The 13,490-nt window shown below is 41.3% G+C and overlaps 2 protein-coding genes across 2 annotated transcripts; one reads left to right on the top strand and one right to left on the bottom strand.

Annotated features, from left to right (window-relative positions):
• The first annotated feature begins 2,993 nt into the window (after window positions 1-2,993).
• Window positions 2,994-5,996, top strand: LOC147889690 (two-component response regulator ORR3-like). Its single transcript, XM_087391211.1, has 5 exons — window positions 2,994-3,444; window positions 3,749-3,825; window positions 3,963-4,031; window positions 4,121-4,191; window positions 4,305-5,996. The coding sequence occupies exons 1-5, from the start codon at window positions 3,264-3,266 to the stop codon at window positions 4,510-4,512; spliced, it is 606 nt and encodes a 201-aa protein (XP_087247337.1). The 5' UTR covers window positions 2,994-3,263; the 3' UTR covers window positions 4,513-5,996.
• A 3,305-nt stretch (window positions 5,997-9,301) lies between these two features.
• LOC147889691 (uncharacterized) lies at window positions 9,302-10,016 on the bottom strand. Its single transcript, XM_087391292.1, has 3 exons — window positions 9,953-10,016; window positions 9,807-9,860; window positions 9,302-9,528 (listed from the first exon to the last, which is right to left on the bottom strand). The coding sequence occupies exons 1-3, from the start codon at window positions 10,014-10,016 to the stop codon at window positions 9,302-9,304; spliced, it is 345 nt and encodes a 114-aa protein (XP_087247418.1).
• Window positions 10,017-13,490: the final 3,474 nt, after the last annotated feature.

The following is a 13,490-nucleotide window of genomic DNA, read 5'->3' on the forward strand; positions in this document are numbered from 1 at the left end:
TCTCTCTCTCTCTCTCTTTGTTTTTATCCTCTCTCTCTCTCTCTCTCTACATTTTTATCCCTATCTCTCTCTCTCTCTACGTTTTTATCCCTATCCCTATCTCTCTCTCTCTCTACATTTTTCTCTAGGGATAAAAACGGAGAGAGAGAGAGCAAAACGTAGAGATCTCTCTCTCTCTCTACGTTTTTATCCCTATATCTCTCTCTCTCTACGTTTTGCTCTAGGTATAAAAACGTAGAGAGAGAGAGTAAAACGTAGAGAGAGAGAGATAGGGATAAAAACGTAGAGAGTGAGAGAGAGAGAGAGTTTTTAAAAAATTATCCTAAAAACGTAGAGAGTAAGAGAGAGAGAGAGAGAGCATGCACTGATGTAAAAAGAAAGACTATGCCTTTTTTCCAATGGAACATAGGAGAGCTTGATTGATTCCGTCCGCTCCAACCAAGATTCCGTCTGTCAAGATGTCAAGAGACTCCAGAAATCTGTCAAGATGTGGAAGGGGACGATCACTGTCAGGTGGGTGTCGGAAGAACAGAGGGCACGTAGGTGTCGGAAGAACAGAGGTGGCGCGCGTGTTGTCAGGCGCGAGGTGAAACGAAGGGGAGGCGAATCGGAGTTAGAACGGAGGGGAGGCGGGAGTCGGAACGGCCATGGACGGAGTGAGATGGGGAATTTGGAGGAGGTTGGAGCAGGGGCGGCGAAAGTGGAGGAGGTTGGAGTGAGAGGCGACTCTGAAGAGCTGGAGAGTGCCCAGGTGGGTTGGCGCGCCGCGCAGTCGTTCAAAACCCCGCCGCCATGCATTTACAGCACAGTGCACCTGCAACAGCCGCCAACCTCGGGTCCTCATGAATGATACCAATCCGTGCACCCTCTGTGCACTGCCTCCACGATGTCTCTCTGCTCCCACGCTGGGCGACGCCATGTGGCAACTCGAAGCCTCCCTATCCTCCACGCCGCCATGCCACCTGGTGTTGCTCTCGAAGTTCACGTCATGCCCCATCTAGTCTACCTGCACTCTGGTCCGCGCAGTGTCTGGCAGTCTGCCTCTGCCATGCATCGATTTTCGCGCGCGGTGCACACTGCACTGCAAGCTCTGCAAGCTGACGCGATGGCTCTGGAAGACTGCGTGTCCCTCGCTGACGGCCCCTCGCATGGTGCCACGTGTGCAGCCAGAGTTACTCCAGCCGTCGCCCCATTTACTCCAGCCTCTGCCACTGACTAATCTGCCCCCACTCTGGTCCGCGCAATGTCTGGCAGTCTGCTGCCTCTGCCAGACACTGCCTCTGCCAACCCTCGCTGCGTGGTCGCCATATCCCCGAACCTCCCGCGAGCGACCATATCCCCGAGCCTTCTCTGCGTGGTCGCCATCTTTTATATCTCTAATTAATCTCTCCACCCCTTCCGGACCTCCCGCGAGCCTCCCTCCTCTCACCGGACCTCCCGCGAGCCTCCCTCCTCTCACGTACGGGATACTTCGCCGTAAGAGATATAAGAGATAAGAGATATAAGAGATGTTTGCATAACATCAGCATGGAAATCCATGACACCACCAACTACACCTAGCAATGGCGAGCAAAGTGGCAATGCTAGCCTTAATAATAGGTTCCAAATGTTCCATGTTGAGATTTCAAAGTCTATAAGTCCAAATGTTATCAGCCACAGAACTATGTCCCCATGCAACTGAAAGAAAAGCATACTTATCATGGAACATGTATCAACGATAACTTGCAATTTGTATGAGTTGAAGGTTTCATGTCCTTAGGGAGATGACCTGGAGAGGAATTTTCGCAACAAAAATTGGTGAGCGGCGGAGCCGCGAGGTAGATTTTTTTTGCAAAAATTTTGACCCTGGGCATTTCCAGGACATCGAGGCTTGGCCGGAGGCTAACATACACATCAACGTTCCGTGCATTTTCTGTCCATGACAATGACATTTGAGCTTTTTTTAGCACGGACAACGACATTCAAGGTGATGTTGGCTTGTGAAGCTATGGATGGGATCTTCCTAGAAATCAGAGCGTCTCATCGGACGATTGACATGGTCTTCCAGTCGATCGCCGACCTTGACGTGATTGGCAATATGATAAAGCACTACGATGATTCTTGTTTGGCAAGGTCCTTATGCATGTTTTTTAGGAGGGATGGATCCTTAGAGTGTAAGGCATGGAGTATGTTAAACCACCCCTTACCAACAATGCCAAGCGTGCAAAATGAAACCAAGATACTAGGAAGTGCATTCTTGAAGGGACACTCGTGCATAATGGAGTTTGTTGGCCTTGCTTTTAAAGGCAAGCGCTAGTGTTCATCTAGCCTTCCCTTAAGCGTCTATAGTCAATGTGGAATTTAGACTTACACATGTTGCTTTAAACTCCCATTCGTTTGGCAAGAATCAGTTGTTCTTGAAGGCTCTTTCCAATGAGTCTATAGAGTAATGAAAACCAAACACATAAGCACATATGATCAAATGGCCTGCACCAATAGTGGAGTAGGCTAGGAGAATGCAAGGCAAAGGCCCTTCCAGAGAGGGTTGGCATACTTCCCATCTAAATTGTCGAGGATGGGGATGATTGTTGTTTCCTCTAAGAGACCCAACTCCACTCGAGCTTCATGGGGAGGCAACTCCACTCGAGCTTCATGGGGAGGCATGGAACTCAAATCGAAGTAGCAAAGCGGATTGCATTCTTACAAGGTCCATGCAGCCACACGGATTGCATTCTTGCAACAATGAGTGTTCACTAGGGGGACATAAGTGCATTCTTGCAAAGCAAGTAAACGTCCGGAATGTGGAAGAGGGGAGCCTGGAGGGGAAACCGAAGGGAAACATTCGGGGGGAGATTCCAAGGCGCGTCGAATATTGAATATGTAAAATAATAATAAAAAAGGAAGCATAAAACGATACATTAGATAATGGAGGTTACGTAATACTGACGGGGGCGGATCCGGAGCTTGATTTCGTCGTCGTCTTTTTGGTCCAAAAACAAGAAAACCAACAACAACAACAATCCGTCCATTCATGCTTGTAACTTCCAGCTGCTCCTACTCCTCCTTCACCTTCACTGCTCCTTCTCACCTTTCTCCCTTATCTACCTGCACCCCCTCGTGGCTTCCCTGCCTCCCCACGCTTCCTTGGCCTTTTCTTGCCTCCATAGCCTCCCTCCCTCCCTCCTACCTCCTCCTCCCTCCTCTCTCCCGCTCCTTACCCCCCCCCCCTCCAGCCATTTGGTTCCTCTCCCGCTTTTGGGTTCTCCTTTCACCTCCCCCTTACCATGTCTCCAGAGCCCTCCGAGTTGCAGCTCCCCTCTCCCGACTTGCCTCTCCCTCCACAAATGAAAGAGAGCCGGCTTGACCTTGACCCAACTGCTGCCGAGATCCATGTCCTGGCTGTTGATGATAGTGTCATCGACAGAAAAGTTATCGAAAGGCTGCTCAGGACTTCGTCTTACAAAGGTCTTGACCGTGTGTCCTGATCTTTTTCTTCGTCTCTCCGCGACGCTGCGAGGTTTCCGCTTTCGTTGTAGAGGGTGCTTGTTTCGACGCGAAGTTTCTTTTCACAATGTAATACGTTAAAACCCTCTGCGTTTTGGATTCGAGACGCTGAAGGAACGACATTTCTCGTTCTGAGTTGCAACTGAATTGGGCCTTTCCGTTCTATTGCACACTCCTAAATCCATCTGGTCTTTGCGGTGGGTTACAGTCCCTTTTGGTTCTATTGCAGACCCCTAAATCTATCTAGTCTTGTGGTGGTTTGCAGTTACAACTGTTGACAGTGGGAGCAAAGCTTTAGAATTCTTGGGAGTAGGAGGAGGCCATGGCTCCGTGAACGTCAACGTAAGATCGATTTTTTTTCCCGTTAGTTTTTAAATTCTAGGCTTCTATTCTGGGCCACTGTGCAGGAGTTGCGAGTCCCAGGGGAGAAACTTTGAGTGTTTGGGCTCTTATTGCTGCTTGTTTTGGGTTTTTAACAGATAAACTTGATCATCACTGATTACTGCATGCCTGGGATGACGGGTTACGATCTTCTCAAGCGAGTAAAGGTCTGTCGTTTATTAATGCCATTTTTAAAAGCAGCTTTGGCTATGGCGTTTAATGTTTTAAAGGCTGACCTAGGTCCATCTGTGTGCAGGAAACCTCTGCCTTGAAGGAGATTCCAGTTGTGATAATGTCCTCGGAGAATGTGCCAAATCGTATCAAAAGGTGATAGATCTGAATTGTTGTCGTAAGTCTGTCTTGGAATGAGGCCTCAAATATATACTGGACTTCTGGTGCTGCGAGTTTTGATATTTTCTTTTCGTGTTGCCATGTTCCAGATGTTTGGCAGAGGGCGCCGAGGAATTCATTTTAAAGCCAGTACAGCTGGCTGATGTGAAACGTCTCAAAGTACATGTACGCCCATCCAGGCTCAATTTTGTAGAGCAACAGAGCATGACCTGTAACAAAAGGAAATACAATTCAGAGAATTTTCAAGTTCAAAGTTCAGAAAGGCGGCCTCGATTAAATGGACTAATTGTTGCATGAGTCATTTGACTAAGCGGTGATGGATAATGAAGCTGCTCGGCTCTTTGGGCTCAAGTCTATATAGACATTGGGAAAGATTTTAAATGATTGACTAGTGGGTCGTCTTATCGGCCAAAAGAGCTTAGAAGCAATCACTTCGAATGTTAAGTACCATCCAATTTTACATACTTGCCCAATGTGCCAAGTGCATGAACCCCAGTACTTACTCAATGAGGTGGTTCAGGCAGTTGATTTTGGCAGGGTTTGAATCTGGTTGTTTGCATGAATGTTTTGGCTATCTGAGGTTGATAAGATGCTCCTTCCCAGAGTCCTTAATGGCAGGGTTTTGGTGCCCGAAGCAATGTATAGATTCTTTATCATGATTCCTAATAAATGGCAATTTGTCTCTTGGTCACCGTGCTACTGACTATATACAAATATGGGTAGAAATTGGGTTTGGTGCCTTCATACATGCCTGCACTGTCTATCAGTTAGCAGAAAGCATGTGTTGTCTGTTTGACAGAGATTTAGTGCATGGAAGAGTATTGCTACAAGCTATGGTTCTGTAGCTTATATTCAGAGGTTCTCCCTCGATTCTTTTTGGTTGGGATTCCCTAGACTGTCTGAGAAATTATTCTCAGTTTTTGGTTGCGAAAATTCTTATCCAGGTGGGTTTCATCCTGAGAGTCTGCAACAGCAAGAACAGTGCATCGAAATGCAGTTGATAGGTTGAGTAGTTAAGGTAATGCTCTACAAACAGTGTCGGGGTCATAGGAACAGGCAGTGGAGTACGACTGCCTTTTGTAAGTCTTGGCAATGTGGGCAGGCATGGGATGGGGATGTTGAAAACCTTGTGATGAGTGTTATTGCTTACAGCAAGTCTTGTACAGCGATCTTGTCCCACACAGTTTAAGAGTCATATTTTGCAGGCAGTTTCAGGAGTGTAGTGACATGGGAATGAAAGCTGCAACAGGATGGTAATAACCGCTCTTAATATAGTACTGGAAATGTGATTAAAGGGGATGGGCAATTTCAAATGCAGGCTTGTTCAGATCACAGTGTAGATGGAGGTTATGGTGAAGGGGACCTTGATCTGTTGGATCTGCAGTGAAAGAAATTCTATTTGATTGCTGTAGACATGGCAGCGGAATCATTGGGGATGTTTCCATTACAAGACAGTGGGAAACTGAGGAAGGACTCTTCTTGCTTGATTGCCCTGGGAACCTTTATTGCAAGTGCAGCCCAAATTTGTGGATATGATATACATAGTGTAATACTGATGTTGAGGTCATGTATCATATATCTGTGAGCACAGATGTGGAAAATGTAAATTTTGCAATATGGTTGAGATATCCTTACTATGCCGGAAGCCTGGGTTGTATCTAGTTTTTATGTCAGTCTTCCTTGCATCCGAATTTCTTTTTATTGTTATGGTATCTGTCAAGACTCTGGAAAATGCATGAACAAGGTGCTAATTTATGGCATCTGCCTAGCAACCGAATGTCTTATTGTTTGCTACTGAGCATTTTGTGGATGGTTATGATTATGTGAAAGAAAAGCTTATTATTCTTAGACTAGAATAATAAGCTTTTGGCAGTATGCCATGGTTAAACTGTGAAACTTTATTATGTTCTGTGGCTTGACATGACACAGCTTTCCAGTCAGGGTCCTGTAACATATGTCCGTTTCCCTATTCAGATTGTGTATTTCAAGTAGTTTGAACCCTTTCAATTTATTTCTTCTGAAAGAGATTATTATTCTTGTTTGGAAGTGGGTGTCTTTCTCGAAAGACTTTATCTCTCTCTCTCTCTCTCTCTCTCTCTCTCTCTCACCTTGAAGCTAAATTTCCATTTATGGCCCCATCATTTTCTTCCCCTCTCTCTCCTCTCTCTCTCAGCTTTCAATTTGTTTGGGCAGGCCTGATGAATCCTATTCAACTTGTTATCTTAGTAGGTTTTGACCTTGTGATACATGAAGTCTGCCTTGATGCTTTTTGGAACTTGGCTACATGTGGATGGAATTTATGGTGGATAATCGGTCAATCTATTGAGAAAATGTATAATTGGGGAATCTATAGTTAAACAGTTAATTGTCTCTTTTTATTGGGGGCGGACAGGGAGTTTGCATCTTGTTTTCTTGATGTCTGATAGCTGAGATGACGTGTCTTGGAGGCTCAACTAGCAGTAAGAGTGGGTGGGTACGTTAGGAACATTGTTTTAGTAGGTATGGAGCTGGTGTGTAGGCTTGTAGATGACATGATATTTTGAGCATGTTGTGCTTTAAAGTACTCTCCTTCATGTGTGTTCCAATAGGTCCTAATTTTTTGAAGATCCAATGTTAACATCTCCAAATGGACTGTGGGCTAGAGAGAGCTATCCACTGATGTGCGTGCTTGCAAGGTGCATGTGCCATATTTTTGCGGACATGTTTTCGTTTGTACTGTTAGCCCAATGTGGTTGTGCATTTCTCTCAGTAGCCCCTTGAGGTTGTGCATTTCTTCATTCTCTTTTTCATAGCTTTACAATGGTGCTTATGCTTGTATTGGATGGAGTTGAGCTTGGAATGTGTGTTTTGTCTTCAATTGGACGTTCCATTTTCACGAGGTAGTCGATAGAGCGAGCAAGAAAAAGCGAGCGGGCCCAAAAAAGCGAGCGATCTTTTCCACAATCCCTTATAGAGGTAGCCAACATAGCTTTGTGAAATCCACTATTTGGGAAGAATCTCCAAAATGAAACTTAACCTACTTTCCATATTTGGGAGAGTAAAGCAAGTTGATAATATATTATAATTATCTTGATAATGTAACTTGGACTTGGTAGCACAGGAGAGACTAAAGCAACTAAGACTTTTCCAACAACTCAATTCTCATATACTTTAGTGAGTCTATTGACGATGACTTGCACAATTTATTGATATTTCATAGTCCCTCATATGGCTGCAAGTTGTATATTCATGCCTATGAGTCTCACTATGTATGCATGTCAAAAGCTTTTATTGATTTGCTTTCTCTTCATCAAGATCCTAGGTATTCATTTGCCTCATAAAGTTGCAAACATATCTCACACCTTTTTTAATGTTTTCATTGTATTTAACTATCCAAGCACAACATCTTGTACATTTTGCATTCTCAAATGGTAATTGTATTTGTCCTTCCTATCCTATTTAAATTGTGCATGTGAAATACATTGTGTCTATGAAATACATGTTTCTTGAAGTTGACATGATTTGGGTGTCAAATGACCTGTGTACAAACCTGAGGTCAAAAAGTGATGTTTTGGACTAATAGTACAAGAAAAGATACAAAATTGATTAGAATTATCTCAATAATGTAACTTACAATATGTGTCATTAGTAATTAAAAGAAAGTGGAGTGTCACTTCAAAACGTGGGGTTGCATCACATACACAACAATTCTTCTGCATTCAAAATGGGTTTTATTTTCCTACAATCAAAACATCCACATTGCTTGAAATTATACTTAATAACATTAATACCACTTCACCCATATGTGGGAGAACCCAAGTATCATTTGAAAGCATAGGATTGCATAATACATAGAGAAATATTACCACATTACTGTTAGCTCACCCCAAAGAGCAATATTACCATATTCAAAATGGGACTTCTTCTCACAAGTATCACCAAGCTCTCATCAAAATGGTCTTTTAAATCATATTCTACTCCTCTTGACACTCATCATCAACAAAGTAAATGCGAGCTCGTGGCCTATCTGAATGCCTCTCATCATATCTTCTTTCAGTTGACATGAATCTTGCCATTTCTTCTGCATAGCATGGTAACAAACTACAATCAAACATACATTTGAAACCATAGTAAGTCAAAACGTCAAAGACACAATAACAACAATCCAAAAATATCCAAATGTCATCAAAGAAAGATCTAAGTTCAGTACCATACTAATCATCATATGGATTTGTGATGGGATCCACTCTATCTTCATCCCCATCGCCATCATGCTCTGACCTCACCCATTTCCCGAAATGGTCTGCTACAAGTGGCTCAACAATGGTAGCCATAATACTGCTATCTGAATCAAAAGAAAAACAAGGTCTACCAGTAGCCTGACAAGCACGCATGAGAGGAGCTGTGCCACAACCCATCTCTAAAACCAATCCTCCTGGAACACATAAGAGAGACAAAAGGCACCCAACAAAGTAGCAACATCGCTCAAGTCCACCTCGAGCCATCTGAGAAGACATAGGCACTATTGTCCTCTCACTGAGAGGCACATAGTGAGTCCATAAATCAGATAGCGGATCAATGGAAAGGTTTTGAAATAGTGGAACACTCTCTTCCAAATAAATTGATGGAGTCTTCTTAGCTCTACGTACTAGAGCCAACATAGATGATTGCATCTGTGAATCATGCATAGAGAACCACATACCAAAGAATGACCTTAGCCAACAAGTATCATAGCATGAAAGACTACATGTGACCACACATATGGAACACAAATGAAATATATGATTTTACCATCAAAACCCAGCATGCATACTACATGTAACATGGCATCTATCAATCCCACATAAAGAAACACATTAAAAAGTTCATGAATGTAGCATTACAACACACCATGCATGGAATTGTAGCATACCTTAAGAGTTATACCATGGTATTTACAGTATCCATGTGGAAGCTTATCATGAATGACTACACGTCTGACAACCTCCAAGCCTTGAACAAATGCAAAGCGCTCCATCCACGAAATACAGTGTCCTACAATCAAATGACACTATCTCATACAAGAAAAATGAGAATAGAGGACATATAACAACAATAGTGCTAGATTTTAAACCTTACCTGCCATAGGACATATAACTGCCAGCCAACCACTATCTGATAATGAAGCTGCTGCAACAGCAAGCCCATAACGCACATGGTCCTCTAATAAGAGGTTCCAAACTGGGATGGGTTCTCTCTCATCAAGTGGAAATCCAGTGGGAAAGTCAACCAATATAAAATCCGCAGCCCACTTAATCTTCTTACCCAACCGCATGTAGTCTCGATCAGGGCTAACTACATTCATGAAAAACTCATGCAAAATAGTATACTTTTCATTTTTCTTGGACTGTGAAAAGTCCATGCCCATGGTTATGTAATCACCCACCATACAAGCATATAATGGAGTGATACCTCGAGTCGATAGACTATCCGGTGACTGTGCCTTATGAAATACATAATGTTGTACTAACTTTGTGATAGATTGTGATCCTACATGGAAAATTTATATCAAACACAACCAAAGGAAATTTTGAAACACCGATAGCAAGAACAAAAATAAACTAGAACCTTACTTGCATGCTCCATTTGATCCTTATCTTGCCTTGGTGGACTAGATGGCTCCTCATCTAAATGGATAGGAAAGAATAACATTAGTATACTATTCCAAACCCTCATCACAAACAACATTAGAAACTCAACATGTATGTATATTTCTTACCTTTCTTTTGAGCTTGTTCTTGTTTTTGTGCTTGTGTTTTTGTTTTTCTAGAGCTTTCGCCCATTTTATCCTTACTTTCTTCAATGTCCTTAGATGAGGCATATTTCTTGTGAAAGTCTCTCTCACGCACCAAGACTTGTCCCTTGGGGAAGTCTATCCACCAAGGACAATTTGCAAGTTCCCATTGAGAGTGATTGTGCATGCCATGAGGATACATACAAGCAGCATGACCAATTTCCACCCAACTCTTGCACAAATTTGGAATCTCTAAGATCTTTCTCTCTCTTGCCAAATGAGCAAGATACCTACAAATCAACAATCACTAATTATTTGGACCTCCTATATAAAGAAAGGTTCACAAAAAAATTGAGATAAATAAAAATGATTGTCAAGTTCAATGTTGTTATAAGCTTCACAAAACAAATAGAAAAGCACCATCATTAAAACTAAAAGGGACCAACCTGTAGACAACCCTGTGAGCGGCCATGTCCAACTCAGAGAGACCATCTGCTTTCTTTCCTCCCTTACTCTCAATCTTTGAATCCTTTGATCGTAGAGCTAAGAACAAATGCTTTCTTCCTTCTAATTTTATGTCCTCCATGTATTGTTGCATTGTGTAATCTTTTGGTGTCTCTAAAGGAACGCCCATCGTTGTTACAACCCTCAAGTCATCAAGAACTTTCAAAGCCTGGGTCTCTACTTTCTCAAGAAATATCTCTCTATTAATCCATCTACACAAGTGAAAAACAAAGTATTCACACAATTAAGACTTATGGCACTTCTATAATACATACAAACACTGCAAAATAAGTTTATTTATGAAAGGAACAACTCACCCTCTATACTCCACATCCCCCACAGGCATGAAATACATATCCCTCATTGGTTTGGTAGCCTCCAACAAGGAAAGAAAAATGATTTTTTTCTCCAATCTCAAATCAGACTTTGCTATGAGTTGTAGCTTCTCCAAAGTTACACAAGAGTCCAGACCATCAAATCGCAAGGCAAATAACTTTTCCAACCAGGCCTCACCCAAGCCTGGATCTATGCAATTCAAAACCTATCCAAGCACTGCATGTTAGATGCATAAAATGATTAAAAAATGTAACAACAAGAAGAATTAAACTCTCACCTTTCCCATCCTGTCAGCAATTCTCTTTTGAATCAGGACACGTTGCTTTCCTTCAACTTCTGTTCTTTGGTCTATAGGCATCTTTGTGGATATCTTATCAATTGCTTTTTTAAGCTCTGTATTGTACTCAACCTACACAAAAGATTTCCTTTTATAGAAAGAAAAGGAATGAAAGAGAATAAGCACCAAGAGAAGTGTAGCATTAAACCTGAAAGACCAATCTTGCAAGATAGCCTCTTGTCAATGGAAACCAGGGTCTTTTTCCTTTACTCTCATGAGCCCTCCAGTTCTCTATGGATTTCACTTCATTAGGAGACAATGATTTCATAAATATCGTAGGATCACACTCACAAATGTTGTGTGCATTTATAAGTGTGTCTCGGAGGCTAGGTTTGACGATGGCATGCTCATTCATACTACAAGATACATCAAAAGATTAGTTCGTTTGTACAAAATAAAAATAATGAAGATAAAGAATTATATAAGACAAAATAATGGAAGAAAAAAAGGTATCAAAGTACTTACGAATTCATGCGCTGTAGGCCAGCCAATAGAGCAATCTCACTTATTTTTCTAGGATCAATTATTGTGCAAACCACTCTTATGTGTCGTTTTTTGTTTGTAGGAAAGATATCCTTTATAACACTCATCCAAGCAGTAGTCCTATGATTTCCCTCCCAAACAAAAAACATCCTTCTTGACATAAATTTAAATTCATGACTTGATAGCAAGTCATTCTCAAACTCTTCATCAACATCTCTCCAAGTGGGAGACCACCTCTCCATCATATCATCTGTCACTACTACCTCCTCTCCATCACTTTTGCAAACGGACACTATGAAAGATCCTTTCTCTGGAAGGTAGCCCTCCACTTGGAATGCACTTTTTAATGAAGACACATCATCACGCAGTCCTCGTACTCGTGCATAGGGGATCAATCTACATAATGGAATGCGAGGACAATGATCTGAATCAAGCATCCTGCATTTTCCAATCACATCACCTCCTCCTTCCACTTGCACTTCAGTGTCATCCAATTCAACCTCCTCCAATCTTGGTCCTTCATCTTTTGGAGCAGAGGATGTATCAGGCTCAGAACCTGCTCCACTCCCTGGTTCTTCTGTCCCACCTACTGATGATTGGGCAGGGGGATCTATTTTCTTTCCTCTTGCTAACTTTGGAGGCAGAGCCTCTTGAGGCTTTTTACCTTTCCTTCCTTTCATCCTGAAATGAAATACAAAAATAACACCTTTTCATACACTGGTCACATATGAAATGAGATTGCAAGACAATGAAAATCTAATCCAAGAGAAAATATAGTATAGCAAACTATAGAAAAAATCTCTTGTTCACGGCACATGTTATTCTTCTCCAAAACATTCTATGAAGATCAAGAGTTCAATGTGAGCACAACTGTTAAATTTTTTAAACACTAACCAGATACATGTTTACACTATCATTTTGAACACATGCATTTAGGGTCTAGTTTATCTTAGAGCCAACAGTCAAACTCCTATACTATTTTAGATACATAGAGCTAACAGTCAAACTAATATACTATTATTGATACATAGAGCTAACATTCAAACTCCTATACATAGATGTGTATAAAGGAATATCTAAACATATTTATTTATCTTTATACACATGTCTTTATTTATCTTTAAACACATCTGTTTTCACATATTTATGCATATGTATGCATATCCTTTTCTATGTACAAATAAAAAACACATGTAAATAGTTTTACATATGCATGTATAAACTTATCTATGTATGAATTTATATCTGCATATATATACATAACCTCTCAAACTCTCAACCCCATATAGCACTCATTTGCTAATGGAAGAGACTACATCTTCCATGCATATGTTTACATTTACAACAGACTTTCATATATACATCTTGACATTTTCATACATGACATATGGACACAAATAAATATACAATAAATGTATAACACACAAACATGTATATGAATACTTAAGCATGTCTATTTATATACATGTATTGTGTAATACATGTATATGTGGAGATCTTTTGGGGGATTTCTCCCAATATTCCACAAACTCTCACCCCCTTCCATACAGGACTTACCTCACAATCAAGGAGTTCCTCCTTTAACTTGAGGCATAATTCAAGAATGCAGATTAAAAGCAAAAGCATACAATGTGTTGGCATAATCATCCTTGTGGTCAAAATAACTTGCAGAATTGAAAGCTACATAGATGACATTTATTACGACCTCATATCTACTTCACTCTTCCTCTTTGAGATCTTATATCCAATGAGCATTCATATTAATAAAAATCTTAAAATGTATAGGTTGAATGCAACTGTGAAAGCACACATTAGTAGTGTGCATTTTAGTGCTATTTCTACCAAAATGGACAGCGCGTCAAC

The sequence above is a fragment of the Dipteris shenzhenensis genome, chromosome 20 (assembly GCF_047967505.1).
Source record: "Dipteris shenzhenensis isolate YYH24624 ecotype China chromosome 20, Dip_SZ_1.0, whole genome shotgun sequence".
Taxonomy (NCBI): domain Eukaryota; kingdom Viridiplantae; phylum Streptophyta; class Polypodiopsida; order Gleicheniales; family Dipteridaceae; genus Dipteris; species Dipteris shenzhenensis.